The 19289-nt window shown below is 37.8% G+C and overlaps 2 protein-coding genes across 2 annotated transcripts; both read left to right on the top strand.

The window, feature by feature from the left end:
* The first annotated feature begins 1451 nt into the window (after positions 1–1451).
* On the top strand, positions 1452–6774 carry LOC119072724. Its single transcript, XM_037177999.1, has 4 exons — positions 1452–1624; positions 5893–5981; positions 6049–6487; positions 6550–6774. Exons 1-4 carry the CDS (start codon positions 1537–1539, stop codon positions 6720–6722), a joined length of 789 nt encoding a protein of 262 aa, XP_037033894.1. The 5' UTR covers positions 1452–1536; the 3' UTR covers positions 6723–6774.
* A 145-nt stretch (positions 6775–6919) lies between these two features.
* On the top strand, positions 6920–18005 carry LOC119072723 (major facilitator superfamily domain-containing protein 6-A). Its single transcript, XM_037177998.1, has 7 exons — positions 6920–7262; positions 14767–15069; positions 15133–16175; positions 16249–16574; positions 16643–16928; positions 16992–17095; positions 17531–18005. The coding sequence occupies exons 2-7, from the start codon at positions 14921–14923 to the stop codon at positions 17717–17719; spliced, it is 2097 nt and encodes a 698-aa protein (XP_037033893.1). The 5' UTR covers positions 6920–7262; positions 14767–14920; the 3' UTR covers positions 17720–18005.
* The last annotated feature ends 1284 nt before the right edge of the window (positions 18006–19289 follow it).

The following is a 19289-nucleotide window of genomic DNA, read 5'->3' as shown; positions in this document are numbered from 1 at the left end:
GTTTTCGATAACATATGTGACACTGTTACAGTGACAGGTTAGCTTGCTCAAAACCAAGGCTGTATACTTTGGGGAGGTCACGCATACCGCCATTTTATTAGATACGCGGGAACACACCACTTCTGATGACTTTACATATACAAAAAATTCACCACATCATCAAGACGACGAGAATCATCAGAGTAGGTGAATTTTTGTATGAAATCGGCTATTTTATCATCAACTGTGGTGTGTAACCCGCGTATCTGTATCTGCGTGACCTCCCCAAGTATACAGCCTTGGCTCAAAACGATGTAAAACGATTCAACGGAAAAAATCGATGTTAATAAATTATTTTGGTATCTGGGGTAGGGAAGACACCGATTTGTCTAAATCGACAGTTAAGTAGCTGTTGATGGAGTCCCAACACATTTTCGTATTATATATCGTTTCCTGCAGCTGTAATTTTGGTAAGAAAGAGTTGATAACAAAAACAGGAAAAAAACACAGATCCATGTTCGGGAGAATACACAAAAATGTTTCATGAGAGAAAATAAACATCCTTCCTGACCCTTTACAAACAGTGTTGAGGAATTTGAGCAAAAGTGCTTCGAGTGACAGCTGTCAAATAGAGTGTTATTTTGTATGAAAAGAGTGCCAAAATTTGTTTGTTACACTGTCCCGTTTCAGTATTCTATTTAGAGTACCATGCAGGCCCTAAGATTGGGGAATTTCGGGAATTTTTGTGAATTTTGGGAATTTTTGGAAATTTTGGGAATTTTTGGGAATTTTTGGAATTTTTGGGAATTTTGGGAATTTTTGTGAGTTTTGGGAATTTTTGGGAATTTTTGGGAATTTTGGGAACTTTTGGGAATTTTTGGGAATTTTGGGAATTTTTGGGAATTTTTGGGAATTTTGGGAATTACTTCCCCAATCTTAGGGCCTGGTACCATGAATGCTTGAATTGCGTTGATTCAGAGCATCCGCATTAATTTTTTAATGAATTCATGAATTAGTTCATCTGGGCCCCGATTCTCGAAACATTCGTAACTGCAAGAATTCGTAATTTGACAGTTCTTATGGGATTTTTTACATGCAACTGTCAAGTTACGAATATTTGGAGTTACGAAAGCACGAGAATCGTCGCTCTGGCCACTTTGATTATGCTATAACGAAGAGAACAACTGTTTTTCATGGTCGAAACCGATTATAAAATGAAATTTTTGTGGCTGGTAAACATACCAGTCTGGACGAGGATATTATATTCAAAATCTAACAGAAAGAAGAGCAATTAATATAGATACTTTTGCTTTTTTTTTTGTTTGAATCGTTGAAATGAAACGAAGAAAAAATCAATAAATAATAAACAAACAAACACAAACACAATTAAAATCTTACTCGTAAAAAAAAAATCTTAGTGATGCTGTTCTTCTCAAGGTTATCTCGCTTGCATATAAAAACGAACTGGTCTTTCATACGACAAGTAGTTGATAAAACTTATTATCTGTTGTGTGTATATAACTCTTTAGTGAAGAAAATAGTTGAATTGGCAACATCATGAAGTTGATAGTTTTCTGTTTGATTTTGGTGCCCTGTTTAGCCATACCTAGTGAGATCCAGACTGATAAAGCAACTGTCGAACTACGTAAGATTATACAATAAAATGATGTTTGGATGCATAAATGATTCTGGATGGTTAGGTGTCTTAGAACGCCGAATCCCGATAAGTCTAATCCAGGCTGGTTTAATTTTTATTTTTATTGAAATCAAGTCGTATAATAGCATTGGACTGTTAAGGCTTTTGGCTTTGCATTATTGTCAGTGGTAAAATTAGTGTCATTGTGCTTTTAGCAAAAAAAAACTTTGAATATTAATGTTTGCAATGAGAAATGTTACAAAAATGGAAAAAAAATGTTACGCGAAATTAATATCGTTATGTGATTGCTTGCTAGCCCATTTTCATGAAATTGATTCTTGAAACTGCAGCCTGATGAAGAAATGGCGAGTTCCTGAAGAAACGAGGACAAGTCAACGTTTCCTAAGGTCCTTGCTGTTTCCTTTTACAAAATATTTAAGAAAGACTTGCTGAAGACACAGTGGGTTTATGAAGTAACGTCGTTTAAGTCGTTTTTTCATCAGCAACTCATCGTTTCTTCAGTAAGTTTTCGATACTCATGTTATCGAAAGTTCAGTGCAATGCAGGCTGGCACATAGTTACAGAAAGCATTGCTGTCACCCGCCCAGTAAATACCACCTAAGTTATTAAACTTGCAATAAACCTTCCATCATATTGGACATCAACGATTGAAAACGCTCCCTAAAATTAAAAACAATGACGAAGCTATTGGAATAGCACAAAAATGTATTTGAATAACAGGCGGAACTGCCATGTTGAAAAAAAATGACGAAGCAAATTTTTATCACTTTCCATTGTCATTGTCTGTCGAATAGATTCGATGCTGCTTCAAAATAGACAAAAGCATCGATTCAAAATCTATTCAAAATACTTGATTAGTCGGGCAAAACAGCTGCATGAGTATCATTTATGTTATTGTCATTCTACATAGATGTTAACCTTGCCAACAGTTTAAATTAATCTTTTCATATGCTGACGGTCAATGCAGTACATCGCCGAAGTAATATAAATGGAAGTGATAGATTGATACACTATACAGTGTATGTAAATCAACCACTGTTACGAGGGACTATAGTCCCTTTAATTCTATAAATAAATGATCTCTCTCCCTTTCCTTTTGTATGAACCTTTTGTAAACGATTTAAGAGTCTCCATAAAAAACCAATGAACAGTCTTTGTTGTCCTGTTACAGACGGCTGTCATCTGCTATCAACAACGACCGCAATATAACGACAAGCTCTGACTAATGAGGTCTCATATAGCGAAAAACATGTTCAAAACGAATGAAGTAAAAGATTTCTAAAATCAATCTCTGAAAATCTGCGATCAAATGAAGTAATAGATCAGATAGTAAAACTGTTAATATGCTTGCCGTCTGTGTACTATTTGTTTCCTATTTGTTATCAAATCTTTTACTTCGTTAATTTCAATTTTCTCCGTCGAGCTTCGAAGATCTTCATAAATATTCATTGAGTTTCAGACCGTTTTTAGCCCCGTACGAAGTACGAAGGGGCTTATAGGATTACGATGCCGTGTGTAATTGATGGAATTCGAAGCAGACGGTAAGGGCAAAGTGTTTGCCTATGTTCATAGATGACGAATCTGCAATAAAAATTTTGTCTGTCCGTCTGTCCGTCTGTCACGTCGATATCTTGAGTAAATCAAATCCGATTTCAAAATTTTTTTTCCCTGAAAGATAGTCGAAATAGGCATATTCGGGTCGGCCCTTCGTGAGTTAGGGCCACCTAAGTGATTTAAGGTCTTTTGGTGATATTTATGGCAAAATAAACGATGGAAATGTAAATGACACGGCAAATGATAGGTGTTGTCAATACCAATCCAGGAAAAAAAAGTTTTTTTTAAATCGGGTGAGTGGACCGTGAGTTAGGGCCTTAGAAGTGAAATGCTACTAGGGCCCTATGTGTATTTTACATAGAACTCGAGTAAATTTCATTCGTTTTTCGTAATTTTTGTTTGATTTGGAAGGTAATCGAATGCCGAATAGAATGTTGTTGAAAAAAAATTAAATTTGGGTCCTTGGCCTAAGGCCGCTACTAGGGCCCTATGTGTATTTCACATATAACTCGAGTAAATTTCATCCGTTTTTCGTAATTTTTGTTTCATTTGAAAGATAATCGAACACCGAATAGAATGTGGTTGAAAAAAAAAATAAATTTGGGTCCTCGGACTAAGGCCGCTACTAGGGCCCTATGTGTATTTTACATAGAACTCGAGTAAATTTCATCCGTTTTTCGTAATTTTTGTGTCATTTGGAAGGTAATCAAAGGCCGAATAGAATGTGGTTGAAAAAAAAATTAAATTTGGGTCCTCGGACTAAGGCCGCTACTAGGGCCCTATGTGTATGAGCAAATTTCATCCGTTTTTCGAACGGCCGAATAGAATGTAGTTGAAAAAAAAATTAAATTTGGGTCCTCGGACTGAGGCCGATACTAGGCCCTACAAAAAAATAAAATTTTTAGGGCGATTTGAAATTTTTGTTTCATTTGAAAGGAACGTCGTACGGGGCTTCGTAATTGCGCTATGCGCAATTTGTAAGATGTACATATTACATAATAATCTTACGGTCAAAGTAGGGTGACAGACGCACTAGGGTCACGTACGCAATAGATATACGGGTTTGTACGGGGCTCAGTCGCAGCAAACGCTCCGACTGTTCTGATGGCTCGTTTTTAAAGTACAGTGAATCTCAGATTTGTCTTCTAAGGATTTTCCTTAAGTTTAGGGATTTCCAAACAATTAGTTTTGGATGACAAACGGCTTTCTACATTTATCCCTAAAGAAATCTGGAACCAAACTAGAGCATATTGAAACCAACTTCCCTTATTACCAGTAAAACAATATATCCTCATTCCACGTAATATGAATCTTCCACTTAGGCATCGAATGGCATAAATATGTGGAAGTATAGCGATGAATAATTTCGTAAATTGTTTCTCAAACTTGATCTGAAACGTAAATCAGTACAATGAAACAGCAGTTTCTAATCAAACCTTGACCGTCAATTATACTGTTCTCAATGAACCGTTTAACTGTGTAATTATAAAGGTAAAATGAATTGCGACAATGCTGCCATGCAATGAAAATATATTTTCAAAAAGTAGAAATTTACGTGACCCCAGATTATTAATTAAAAACTTGTTTACACAATTAGAAATGCAAATGATCGTTTTCAAGAGTTAAACATTGATTATGAAATTATGAGAAAAGTTAAATTTATAAAGTAAACTTGATTCAAAAAAGAAACCTTCAATTCATACTTAGTACCTCGCTTTAATAAACTTTTTACTCGAGCTTTCAATTCTTCATCTGTTATCGATAACGACGACAGAAATAATGACAAGCTCTGGGTAATATGGTCCTTTATAACAGTAAAATGCATGTTTAAAAAAATGAAGTACAAGATTTGGAATCAAGCGATTAACAATACTTTGATCGATGGAAGTAATAGACCCAATAATAATACTGGTCATATGTTTGCCGTCTGTAACAGATTAACCTGTAACAGACGGCAGTCATTTGGCCAGTATTATTATTGGTTCAAAGATGAATGAATCTAAACAATGCCGGTACGAACGAAATTTTCGTTTATCGACCTCTCGGTTTACTATCTGCTTCTTTCTTATTTTGATAGTTTGCGCGATACACTAATCTCTTTTATCCCATCTGTCTGTCACTGTGTGTTTGAATGTTGAACAACTTTTTTTTAAAGATTCGGGAACATGGGAAATTTCTATAGGAAATCATAAAGACGTACCATAGATGACAGCAGACATTTTAACCGGCGAAGTAGAGTTTTCTTGAGCAGACCCAACCAAAAGATTTCGAATTTTCAAATTACTCGTTTCGCTTTATAATTTCCTTAAAAATTTCCCCTGTTCACCAACTCTTTAAGGAATAAGTTGTTCACACCGTGTAGTGATCAGGTTGAATAATCTGTTCATTACAAACTCATTTACTTGAAACCAGGGACTATTATTGGAAAAATTTCGGAAAATATGGCAAAACCGTTTCCCAAAAATAGTCCCTATTTGAAACGGCTGTCCTGTTATCAACAGCTACGACAAGAATGGGTAATGACCTAATGACCTCTTTACATAGTAGAATGATAAGGAATGAAGTAAATTGAACAAAAGAAGTAACAGATTCAATGATTGTAATCACTCTTCGTTTGACCTTTCTAAAGTCCTCGACTTATGATTTGATATCGAGTTTTCTTTCACATAATAAATTGTTCAACTCAAAACTTGTTCTTTCAGCCGATGGAGCTATTTCTTGCCAAATCGACAGTCCGACTAGGGATGAATGCATTAAAGAGGCTATCCAGGATATGATACCAAACCTACAGGTAACTTTTACAAAACAAAATCTTGAAACAATAAGCTAATGCAAACACTAAACATTCGAACCGACAGAAAGGCATGGATTATTTAAACATTCCACCGATTGACCCTTACACAGTGAATGGTACTACATTCGAATATAAACGAGGGGACATAGCTGCCACATTGAATGTGAAAACCGTTACGTTCCATGGTATGAGTAAGGCCCAGATAAAGGATGTACGAACGAAAATCGACGAATTAGGCATGAGCACCGAAATCGATGTCTTTATGCCACGCATATATGCTGAAGGATTGTACAAAGCCACTGGCAAAGTGAATAGCTTCAAAATAAATGCTAAGGGCACCTTCAACATGACGTTCAAGGATACGGCAATCACACAGAAAATGAAAGGAGTTTTCGAAACGGTCGATGGAGAACGATATCTCCGGATCGAAAGCTACGACATAATTCCAACGATTGGTGACTTGAAAGTTCAGATGACCGGCATTTTCCCGGATCCGGAATTAAGTGAGAAAAACGGATACGAATTCGAAGGTTCGGTTGGTGTAAACGATTAATTTGTATTGCAGACAAACTAGCTGTGGAATTTATCAATCAGTACTGGCCATTCCTCTACCGGGACATTATTCCGGAAACAAGGAAAATGTGGGAACCAATGTTGCTTGAGCAGATAAACGCTTTCATGCTTCGGCTACCATTCAGTAAGATGTTGTACTATGGTGACGAGAGGAAACAGAATTAAATCAATTTTTTGTTTCCGTTTTTTTCAATGAGATAAATTAGTTATCAAATGATATCAAGTGTGTTTTTACGAAGTTAAACATTCAACGGAAGGCTTTTATATGAAAAACCGGAACCCCAACAAACTATTGCCATTCCATCAAATTTTCAGTAAAGGACGTTAAACAATTACATTTTGAGAGTCATTCAAGCGAACAATCGAATCGGATCCGATAAGTTTCCAAGACGTTATGATAAAGTGGAGCTTTTGTCGTATAGTATCAGTGGTTACAAGAACCGTTCAATATTGTCACACTCTTTACCTTTTCGCACAAAAGAGCAACGAAACACCACTTACTGATAAGACGAAAACTCACTCCCAATGAAGACAACACAATTAACCTGCTCTCTGCGCATGCCATTTACGTGAGCTTTCGTGCAAAGTTCACCTTTCAATATCGATCCTGTCGTGAGATTCAGTTCATTCAGTCTGTTTCGGGTAAAAAAATACTTTTTATCGTCAAAAAGTTGGTTAATTTTTGGGCAGAACTATATCCAAAGTGTAAGTTCACACAATTTATTGCAATTATAAATCGTTCAACATTGACCTGGTGTCGATATGTATCGGTGATTAACGGATCCAGTTGAGAATTCGTAAGAAAGTGTTCGTATCAATTTCAATGAGAGACACAAGGTTTTCATGTCGATGAAAATGGTTGCAAAGTTTAACATAAAATTGTTGAATAACGTTTTGGTGGACTAGTCAACCTTTAGACAAATGTATTGAACTGAATGCTAACATCAATTAGCGTTCATGTAATTAATCCAATTAATTAATTACATTGGATAAGTAATAGTAGGAGTTTGGTAATATGCACGCATACGTATGTGTTGTTGCTGTAGATTGTACAGCTATATCTCGGATTCCAACATTAGACATTATTATACCACCAAAGCTGGATCAATATAATCGGAATGAATTTTCGGTATTTTGTTCTATTCTTTGTACAAATTTGTGTCTTAGAACATTTACTTACCATTGACAAATTCAACTCCTTCACTGGAACCTCGACTGGAACTTTGATTTCCTCAAAGAACATTTTTTTTTCAAATTTTCTTTTCACGATTGCAACAACGTTTTCTATGTATTCGAATTTACTTACTCGGAAAACTCGTCGTTTCGTTCTCCTTGAGAAAATATTTATTTTGAATTAAAGCAGATGCTGAAACCACCTACACACAATCCGCCCACTGCTTTACATTTTGTTCTTTAATCAGTTTCTCTGTCTGAATCTGGAATGTTGTAGCAAAGATGGTTTTTCCTTCAATGGAAGACAATTTAGCGACAGTGTCGTTCCACACAAACCTGTCAAGTATCACGATTACGGGTTTTCAAGATCATACTCATCAAAAGGATCGAGTTTATATAAAGGGATTTTTTAAAAGTGAACCAGGCTTCGTCAGAGCTATGCCCATACAGCCCTTAGCCCTAATAGTCGAAAACCGTAGTCTTCGGATTTTAACATTTCATTATTAGCTAGTGATGGAGTCTCAAAAGTCGAAAAAGGGTGTTTTTTTGTGCGTGATTTACTGCCGCTACAGACTAAGAAACTCAATGCGAAAAACTTCATTGCATAGTTACTGTCCAGGAGATTTATTTATTTATTTATTTACGGGACAATATCCTATATGTCCTGAACCATTGCTCGAAAATAACGAACAGAATGTTCCAACCAAAGGTTGGAAATTTTGATCAACTTCAAAAACACAAACTGTGTAAAACGGAAATTAGCTCAAGTCTAGTCTCGCGTAGCGCGCTATAATTACTAAAGTAAACAAAATCGATTGATTAATAGTGATATCGCCAAATTTTCAGGTAATTTTTTTAACTTTGGGAACAAGCGGTCTCCGATTTTAATGAGTGATAGCTCGTTGGATTCGTCATTCAATTCTAGGAAACACGTATCTTTCACTTTTTCTAAAAAAAGAAATTGTTTTCTGTGAAAAGCGCTCAAAAGTGAAGACATGTCAGAGGGTACCGAAAACAGTTTTTCGACAATAACTCAAGAAAAAATGATTTTAAATTGTTGTAATGTTGTACGAATGTCGGCCTCGGAAAGACCTACAGGTAGAGTATACGCACCGCTTGGTGCGAGTAGATCCACGAGAGCTATGACTAAAAATGTAGTGAATGTTCTCTGCAGTTTTGAACCACTGTAGTGTTCCTGCACTCGAAAGTAAAAATTTTATGAAATTGAAGAGTGCAAAGTATGAGAGATCAAATTGAAATTTTGGAAATAAAATTTTTGCTGTTCGCGCCCTAATGAGATTCGAACCCGAGACCGGTTCAGATCGTTGACCGCTTGCTTCATACGCAAGAGGTCTCGGGTTCGAATCTCATTAGGGCGCGAACAGCAAAAATTTTATTTCCAAAATTTCAATTTGATCTCTCATACTTTGCACTCTTCAATTTCAAAAATTAGTCTAACGGTCGGTGTGTCCGAAGCAATACAACATCCAAAATAAGTAAAAATTTTATTTTTGAAAAATCCACGAATTATGCTGTGTTTGATGTTTGATCCACTAAGCATCCACTGATCTAAAGAAAAACATTCGCCAGATGTTCTAATGTTCATCAAAATTTTCGGCCTTTGTCTGAAACATTCCCGTATCTACTGGACAGTATCTATCTAATTAACCCCCACATATAGTTTCGAATTTCACCAGCCAATAAACACAACAAAATATTCAATGATTGCGGTTTTGGACTTAATATGGGCTATATGTAAACATGTAAACAAACCGTGGCTAAAAAATAGCTCCGACGGAAACTGGTCCACTCATCAAAAAATCCCTCAAGATAAATTGCACCAAATCCTTTTAGTGAGTACGGTTGGTCGTATTTTTTGGTATGATTTTATTTTTTATTTATTTTTCTGAAACCAGCGAGTCGAGAAGCTAAAATAGTCATATTTTACCCAATAAAAAGATGGCTCAATGTTTTAGTTCTTCTTTTTCATTGAAATTCAGATTGATACAAAGCGTTTAAAGGACAAATAAAATTTTAAAACAGTACGACTGGTCACAAAAAGTTGACTAGGCAAATAAATCAAAACGAAAGATAGGCCAAAATTCCTTACTGTTTTATCTATACTGATTACTGAGGCTGAAACGACTTAAATATTTGTTGCCTTTTTGATGTTTAGTAAAATGTTCATTTAACTAGTCTTAGAACATTTGTATAAGGTTACCCTTGTTGTTCTCAAAATAAAATTAAAAGTGAAACAGCAAAAAATCAATTGCACCGAAAATACTGTCAGAAACAGTGAAAATTCAACATAAATTTGCTTCAGCTGTTTCTCAGCTGATCAACACATCCAATCAAAGACGTATGTTCACTTGTTTATACGGTTGAAGCTGCTATCACACACCTGGTAGTGGTGAAACCGCAGAAAGATGTATAAACAGTTTTGATACGATGTGTTGATCAGCTGAAACACATCTGAGGCAAATACTTACTTACTTACTTTACCGGCACTACAACCCATTAAGGGTCTTGGCCTTCTCCAACATGCTTCTCCAACCGGACCTATTAGCGGCTAACGATTCCCAACGAGTGACACCGATTGTTTGAAGATTTGAGAGGACTGCATCGAACCATCTGGCCTTTGGTCGACCTGCATTCCTCTTCTCTTCAGGTTTGGTTTTCAATATTTTCTTCGGAATACGATTTTCCTCCATCCGTTCCACATGACCGAGCCACCGAAGTCTATTCAGTTTGATGATCCTGACTATGTCTGGCTCTCCATAAAGCTGTTTTAGCTCAAAGTTGAATCGTCTGCGCCATCTGTTTTGATTCGGATCCAGAATCGGTCCGAATATTGTACGCAGGACTTTCCTTTCAAACGTGAGTAACGTCTGTTCTTCTCTTTGTGTCATGTACCACGACTCCGAGCCGTATGTTACAACCGGTCTTATTACCGATCTGTACAATGTGCACTTAGAAACTCTGCTAACTGACTTGGACCTGAGGATGTTCAACAGACTATAATAGCTTCTGTTTCCTAAAGTTATTCGCCGTTTGATTTCGTCCATGATGCTGTTGTCGGTATTTAGCTGAGATCCCAGGTACACGAATTCGTTCACCACCTTGAAAGTGTGAGCGTTGATTTGTACATTCTGCTCGCGCGGTCGGTTCGAATGGGTGATGATCATGTATTCCGTTTTTGTGTCATTCACCTTTAACCCGAGGTCGGAACCTTTCCTCTCCAAGGCCACAAAGTTTTCTTTAACAACTTCCATATTTCTGCCGATTATATCCAGGTCATCTGCGAAACCAAGTATTTGACTGGATTTGTTGAAAATAGTGCTGCTGGTGTCTGTCTGGGTGGCCCTCACTGCTGCTTCAAGAATCAGATTGAAAAGCAGCGTTGCGAGAGGATCTCCTTGGCGTAGTCCTTCCTCAATGTCAAACGATTCTGACAGTTTGTTTCGAATCCTTACACGGCTGTTAGCTCCTTCTAACGTCATTTTCGTCAGAGCGATCAGTTTTTCGGGGATGCCAAACTCGGCCATCACTCTCCACAGTTTCTTTCTGATCACACTGTCGTATGCTGCTTTGAAGTCAACGAAAAGTTGGTGCAGTTCGACGTTGTATTCCTTGCACTTCTCCAATATTTGTCTGATTACAAACATTTGATCTGTTGTTGAACGACCTTCTCGGAATCCACCTTGGTATTCACCAACTGACCATTCCATGTACGGGAGCATTCGACGGTATAAAATTAACGCGAATATCTTGTAGGCAATGTTCAGTAAGGCTATTCCTCGAAAATTACTGCAATCCAACTTATCACCCTTCTTGTATATCGGACAGAGTATGCTGGTCTTCCATTCATCGGGCAGTTCCTCTTCATTCCAGATACGCACCACGAGGTCGTGAAGTTCCACACATAACGCATTACCTCCGTTTTTAAAAAGTTCGCCAGGGAGATTGTCTATACCCGCGGCTTTGAAGTTCTTAAGCCCTGATATCTCCCTTTCGACTTCCTGAAGCGTTGGTTGTGCAATGAGCGGCTGTGCGGTTTGAAATGGTGGATCGTTATCTTCGGTCTGACCAGGTGGGGAGTCCGCGTTTAGCAGTTCTTTGAAATATTCAGCCCATCTTTTGATGCACCTTTCCTCATCAGCTAAAACCGTCCCACTCTTATCTTTGCACAATAGGGGTTGTTGACTGTAACCTTTCTTAGCTTCGTTCATCTTCCGATAAAAGTTTCGAGTCTCCTTTTGATTTCCAAACCTTTCAATTTCGATGAGAACTTTCCTTTCTTGCTGTCGCTTTTTCCTTCGGAACAGTTTTCGCTCGAAATTTCTCTTTAAACGGTACTCTGTTTCGCCTGCTCGAGTAAATCTAGCCAGATTTTTAAGTCGAGCTGCATTTTTGTCGTTTAGTGCTTCCTGACATTCCTCATCGAACCAGTCATTTCGTTTTCGTACCGTTCGCTTTCCTACAGTCTCTGTTGCAGCAGCCTCTACGTTACGTTTTAATTGATTCCATACATCGTTAATACTTTGCTGTTCGCCTCCCATTCCGTTGATGATTTTTGCTTCCAGATTTTCCACATATCGCTGTTTAATAGCTGCATTCTGTAGTTTTTCGACGTCCCACTTTTCCATTGCCGGTTGCCGATTGTGCAGAATGGAGATTTTTGCTCTGACGACTACCTTTACCAGATAGTGATCAGAATCGACATTCGGACCTCTGCAGCTTCTGACATCCAATATGTTCGTACAGTGACGTCCATCAATCAAGACATGGTCAATCTGGTTTTTTGTGCGTCCATCCGGTGAAGCCCAGGTTATGTTTATGTAACGTCGTGTGAAAATTTTCTGTTTGTTCCGTAACCAAGTAAATGAGGGCTTTCAAAGCTCTCTCAATATAAAGTGGATTAACACAAGACATAGGCCTCTTACAAGTCGGACATTCCTTTTTCACAGTCATTGCGCGTTCGATACACTACTTACAAAAAACGTTGCCACAGAAAGTCGCTTGAGGTTGTCGCCCAATAGCTGATCTCAAGCAGATAGAACACATAACTGATGGGTTTTCCGAGGCGTTGCATACAATCGATGTCTTGTTGGTTGGTAGTTTTGATGTAATCTCTCTCTTCTTCTTCATTCGATCGCGAAATCCTCCAAGCGTTTCTTCTACCGATCGTACCGACTGTGGCCTGTTTGGCGCGTTTGATGCAATCTCAGTGTATTTCTGCCTCATTCGATCGAAAAATTCTCCAAGCGTTTCTTCTCCATGGTTAACCGATCGTACCGACTGTTGCCTGTTTGTCGATTTCGATGCTTTCTTAGTGTTTGTCTGCCTCATTCGATCAAGAAAGTTCCCATGTTGAACGGAAGCGTTTCTTCCAAAATTTTGATCGTAAAGATCAGCGAATGGAGTCCTTGGCATCCGTTCTACATCTGGCGTACACAAGTCTATGACTGGAATCTCATGTTCAATCAATATGACGTCATCGTCACATTCTGGAATGATGGAAATAAAATTATTTTGGACAATGTCGTTTTCGAAAACTTTTTCAGACTACGACACCCGTACCATTCTCAGACGGATTCGCTTCACAATTTGAAACGACATCCAATTTATTCAATCCTTCAACAATTGTCTGCCGGTTTTTCGCTCCTGATAATGACTTAACGTTCTCCATTCTATTGTGATTGTATACGAAACAAAAGACAATTATGTAACGACACGATAAGTGCATGCAGTCCCAATCAAATCGGTTGGTGAGCTAAATCAGAGGAAATGGTTTCGAATAAGACAATATGCTATAGTAGTGGTGGTCTACGAAAAAACTTATCGAAAGTCAATTCGTTTGAAAATTTGGAGGTTTGAGTGTTCGTGCTAGGAGCAACAATTCGATCGTGACCGCCAGATTTAAAATCTATGCCGTATGTTATTACGCTACCTGAGACCCTAAGTTAGCTCTGACACTTCAGCCATTGAGCAAAACCAAGCCGATGTCAAAATAGAGATGTTTCTACTGACAATTATCCCAAAATACCTCTTATGGCATACAGTGGATATGAGGGGTTAATAGTGTTGGTGTAAGCAAATTCAAGTTTCAAAGCCAATTAAAATTTAATTTTTGCGTAACGAAGCTGAAAGCGTTAACTATAGCGATATCATTCATTTTAGAAATTGTACTTCAAAGACTTTTCTCGAAGAGATTTTTGTTGAAATTTGACATAATTCGAAAATTTGCGAAAATTAAAAATTTGACGAAAATTGAAAATTTGACGAAAATTGAAATTTTGACGAAAATTGAGAATTTGACGAAAATTGAAATTTTGACGAAAATTGAAATTTTGACGAAAATTGAAATTTTGACGAAAATCGTAAATTTGACGAAAATTATAAATTTGACGAAAATCGTAAATTTGACGATATTCGAAAATTTGACGAAAATCGAAAATCCACTCTGTGCCCCTCTGTGCTACTAGTAAAACTCTGAGACTTTGCCGAAGAAAGTAACTCTCTATCTGCCACCATTCACGAAATAACTCTAAAACCCTAATTGACCCACCCATTTCTAACTTTCGCCATTTTTCACATACGCCAATCTGTTCTACTAGTAAAACTGGGGTTAGACTGCGTCAAGTCCTCCGCTATCGCTCGGGACATGATTTAGCGTGACACTACCCATGCATATTTGCTGACACTGAAATCGAGCATTAATGATCAGGGAAAACCGTTTTTAATGTTTTCGTTGGGCTTCGGATGCAATGGAACCGCTAGCAGTTTACCAAAATAATCACATATTGATCCATTTTTTCTGCTCCTCATAACTCATTGTGGATTTTAAACACAATTAGACTCCTTTTTCCTGTTAGTAAATGCAATTACCTTTCTTATGACACCCTACATGACCTTATATGTTTCTTGTACCTGGAGAAATTTTCATAAGAAAAGGAACCAATTCCTTTCTAGTCTGATGTATGTTATGCCTTATCCTTAATCCTTTTCATTTTTCATTAATAAACTTTCACATTAGGTTCGAACTATGACGATATGGTAAACTGATTCTCTTCGATTGGTCATGGTAAACTCTAACTGTACATAGTCGACGCAGGAAGAACAAAATTCACAATCAACCCGTTAACTAAATAAGTGAAGTACTTGCATCAAGGATAATCAGCAGCACAGCGATGGAACAATATGGCAATGATGGCAATGATGGCTACGGCCATGAAAATTACGATTATGAAGCACAATCTCAACAAAGAGCACCACCGTCTAAGTACCAGGTGAGACCTAAAGTCGATCCTGATGCTGAAGGTGAAGTTGATCCGTCATTGTAAGTACCGATAGTCTAACGATTCTCGTACCAGTTGCTTATTTTTCCCATTTTACCTGTCAGATATCCACAAGCAAAGGATAAGACGCATAAAATTCGTGGACGATCGGATGTGATAGAGTTGCTGTGTGGTTCTGTCGATCAGGAACTTGTTTTCGTGAAAATTTTTTATTTTTTCTTTTATTCGGCATTCGGATCGTTGTTTCCATTGATGGGCGTTTATTTTAAGCAGATGGGAATGAATCCCGGACAATGTGGATTTTTAATCGGCATTCGACCATTCGTTGAGTTTTTGTCGGCCCCATTTTGGGGTTCGTATGCTGACCGATGTAAAAAGGGGAAATTACTTCTTCTCGCCTCGTTAACATCGTGGATCATATTTACACTTCCATTGGGATTCATTCAACCACCAGCGACGAGTTGTATTGAATATTTCAACGATACGACATACGAACTGAAAGTACCCCAAGCACCGATTTCGAGAATTCATAAAAGAGAAGCTACTGTCCCAGTGTCTATCGATGGTATCAATGCAATAGCCAATCGTGTGAGACGTGCCGCTCCACCCGAATCCGATGCTGGAATCAGTCCCCTTGATGTTAGCTATGCCGTTAATTTTATTCCTAAATTGCACAAGGATTGGGTGTCGCCAATGTTTTCGTCGATTGTCTATACAACCGACGACATTCAGAAGGCATTTTTCTTGCTACTGTTGCTGATTATAATCGGAGAATTCTTTGCGGCTCCAGCTATTACGCTAGCGGATTCAGCGGTCATAACGTTACTGGGTGAAGATGCCGACAAATATGGACATCAGAGAATGTTCGGATCGTTGGGATGGGGTTTAGCCATGTTTTTCGTTGGAATAGCCCTCGATCATTCCACTGCGTTCCCGAAACATCCGTGCGGTCCGGAAAAGCAAGAGAAAAATTATGCAATTTGCTTCGCAACATTTTCGGTTCTGATGGGGGCAGCTTTGTTGACTGCTACGCAGATCACATTCAAATATGATTTTGAGGAATACACAGAACCGGAACCGGTGGAACAAAAACCGTCTTACGAAGATGAAATGCAAAATCAGCTAGCTGCTCAATTACATTTACCAGGTTCGAATTCGCAGAATGTGTAACCCTCCATACGTTTCTAATGCGACCCATGTTGTATTTTCTCTCAATACAGGTTTGGCAGCGCCAGTTGGTGGCTCAGCCCCAGTTCAACCGGCTCTTGGAGCCCAAACCAAGATATTTGCTCAAACCACACGCGAAATGCCGGAATTCGTAACCGTTATACGACAATTCAAAGACATTAAATGTGCCTCGTTCTTGTTTGTCGCCTGGTTTATGGGATTCGGAATCGGTTTGATCTTCACATTCCTGTTCTGGCATTTACAGGACTTCGGAGGTTCGCCTACCCTCTTCGGCGTAGCATCTGTAATCAATCACATTTCCGAAATTTTCGCCTATTTCTTCAGTTTCCGATTGATCACCCAAATTGGCCACGTTAAGGTTGGTTCGACATGTCGTTTTCACAAAAACCAAACTGGTTGTCTGACTATGTTTGCAATTATTCTCAGGTACTGTGTCTCGGCCTTGTAGGAAACATTCTTCGTTTCCTATACATTTCTTGGTTAACAAATCCGTGGTATGTCTTGCCGTTTGAATTTATGCAAGGAATCACCCACGCTGCAGTTTGGGCTGCATGTTGTTCGTATATAGCTCATAATACACCAAAAGAATTTCGTTCGTCTGCACAAGGAGTTTTACAGGGTCTACATCATGGTTTAGGACGTGGTTGTGGTGCGGTTATCGGTGGAATTTTCGTTAGTTATTTCGGAACTACGTCTACATTTCGTGGATACGGTAAATCGAATTGAAATCATGTCTAGAATGCATTCGCTAAATGTTGCTATGTGACACTTGCAGGCATTCTGTGCATTTTCGTTCTCGGAGGATTTGTGTTCATTAACTTTTATCGCAAAGACGAGGGATTCATTACCGACATACCTCAAACTGAAGATCCACATAAGGTAAGCAATGGTCGAATCTAGTACTTCTTTGGATTTCAATATTTTTACGGAGTGATTTCGACACCGGATACGGATAGACACACAACACGATGCATACTGTTTGACACCGGTGTCGAATAGCATTGGTCACATTTTTACAAGATTGAAACGAAATCTTGTACTTCAATGTTTTTTAACATGCGTTCGGCTTTATAAGGCAACAATACCGACGGATCGTGCTTATTTTTGTAGTCGCTGTCATTAACAGATGAAATTGCTGGTTTCAGAAACTGACATAACGAGTAATAAGTGATCTGTTATTGATATAGCTACTGTGTGAACCTCGAATCATACCAACACAACAAGTGTCAATCAAAGATTAAATCGATTTTCATAATGTTCAATCTGTGGGGCGTTTGCTAAATGTAAGCTAACATTTTAATTCGTCACCTTCAGGTTGCTGAAGAGACATCACATTTGGCTCCACACGGAGTACCATCGAATCCGATTCCACGAGCTCTGTCAAGTACGCGCTTAAATGATCTACAAAATCAAAACAATGAGTACGGAACGTATCATACAACTGGTGGAGCATTGGATGTACCCGGAGGTGGCGGCGGTCAACGTAATCCGTTTGCCAAGTAAATTGTTTTTCGTTTTTGATAAATAAAAGAGAAGAAAATTCTAGTTGTTACCTATTCCAGTAAAGAAATAGTAATTTTAAAGTGAACAAAGAACAGAAAATAAAATTTCTTTTAACAAAATTTTACCTAATCAATAATCGTCTGGTGTATCGATAAAAAGATCGAAATTAAATGGAAGAAGAACATTTAATTTTCTGTTTGAAAAAAACAAATTTGTGTAATTGTTGAACAAATTGTACTTGGTCGTTAAATCTAAAATTAAATTTAAGGAAATGAAACGTAAAATTTAAATAAAAAAAGGAGATTTAAATGAGCAAAACATTTTAAATGAAATAGTTAAAATTACTACAAAAAATTATTACTCGTTAAACAGTCACAGTGCAATAAAGTGAAAAAAAAAACCATTTTGTGGAAAAATATCAATATTCAAAACAATGAAAGCAGCCTCGCTAAAGCAATTTTTAATTTTAGCGCAAATTTTAACAGTTAGTCTTGAACCAATTCCGTCAAAACAAAATAAACAACATTTTAGCAATGAGGAGAGCTTGTGGTCTAACGTAGCAAATTAGAAGAATCTGTTCCCCCACTCATCCATGTAGTGTATGTGAGACACCCCATGATAAAAATCAATAAAATGTCGTTGATGCGATAAACATTAGGGGTAAGTCCGAGGCTAACACGATTTCGTAAATTCATAAAGTCCTATTAACCATTTGAATTTTCGTAAACCTATTTTTACAAACATCGGGATCATTCGTAAATTACGTAACGCTTTTTCAGTGCTGTCATCAAAATTAAACTTACTAAAATAACTCGACGAAATACTCGGCCTGTAAAGTTAAAACTATGTTCTGCCCCTTAGAACATAAAATAGGGGATAGAACATAGTTCGAATTTCACTGGTTGCGTATTTCTCGAGTTATTTGAGATTTAGTTTTGATGACAGCACTGTAAAAGCGATACGTAATTCATGAATATAAACAGGAAATGAAATTTCGTGAGCTTGGGCGATATTACTTTGATATATCGAAAATCGATAATTTTTTGGACATCGTTGTCATATCAAAGAAATACCGATAATCGATTGTTATCAATATATCGATTGTCGATATTTCGGTCGTAAAATCTGATGTTTATCAATATTAGGGCGTATCTAATTTTTAGAATTTTAAGGGCCGCGATAGCCTGTGTGCGGAAAACGTAGATCATTGAAAACTAAGTCCAGGCATATGGTTGATGGATCCGAAGGTGCCCGGGAAGAAGTCCCACCGGACGACTTTAACTTTCAAATGGTCATAACTCGGAAAGTTAAGAGTATTTTTGAAAACAATGTTCTAGCAGGATGTAGAGCGTTAAAAACTCTACAAAACTGCCAAAGAAACCGATGGTCCAAAAGGTGTGTCTGTCGAGGTTTTCTAACATCGAAAGTTCGACATTTTCGTTTTTGACTTTTATTTCGTGAGAGACAAATTATTAAGTTTAGCTTTTGGCATGAGGTTGTAGAGGAGGTCGAGTACTACCAGTACACTAGGCATTGTCCCGGTCGGCGATCCATCCGAACCACTTTTTCA

This window comes from Bradysia coprophila, assembly GCF_014529535.1.
Source record: "Bradysia coprophila strain Holo2 chromosome IV unlocalized genomic scaffold, BU_Bcop_v1 contig_84, whole genome shotgun sequence".
Classification (NCBI taxonomy): Eukaryota; Metazoa; Arthropoda; class Insecta; order Diptera; family Sciaridae; genus Bradysia; species Bradysia coprophila.
Note: the sequence above shows the minus strand (reverse complement) of the source record. Positions and strands in the feature narration are given on the sequence as shown.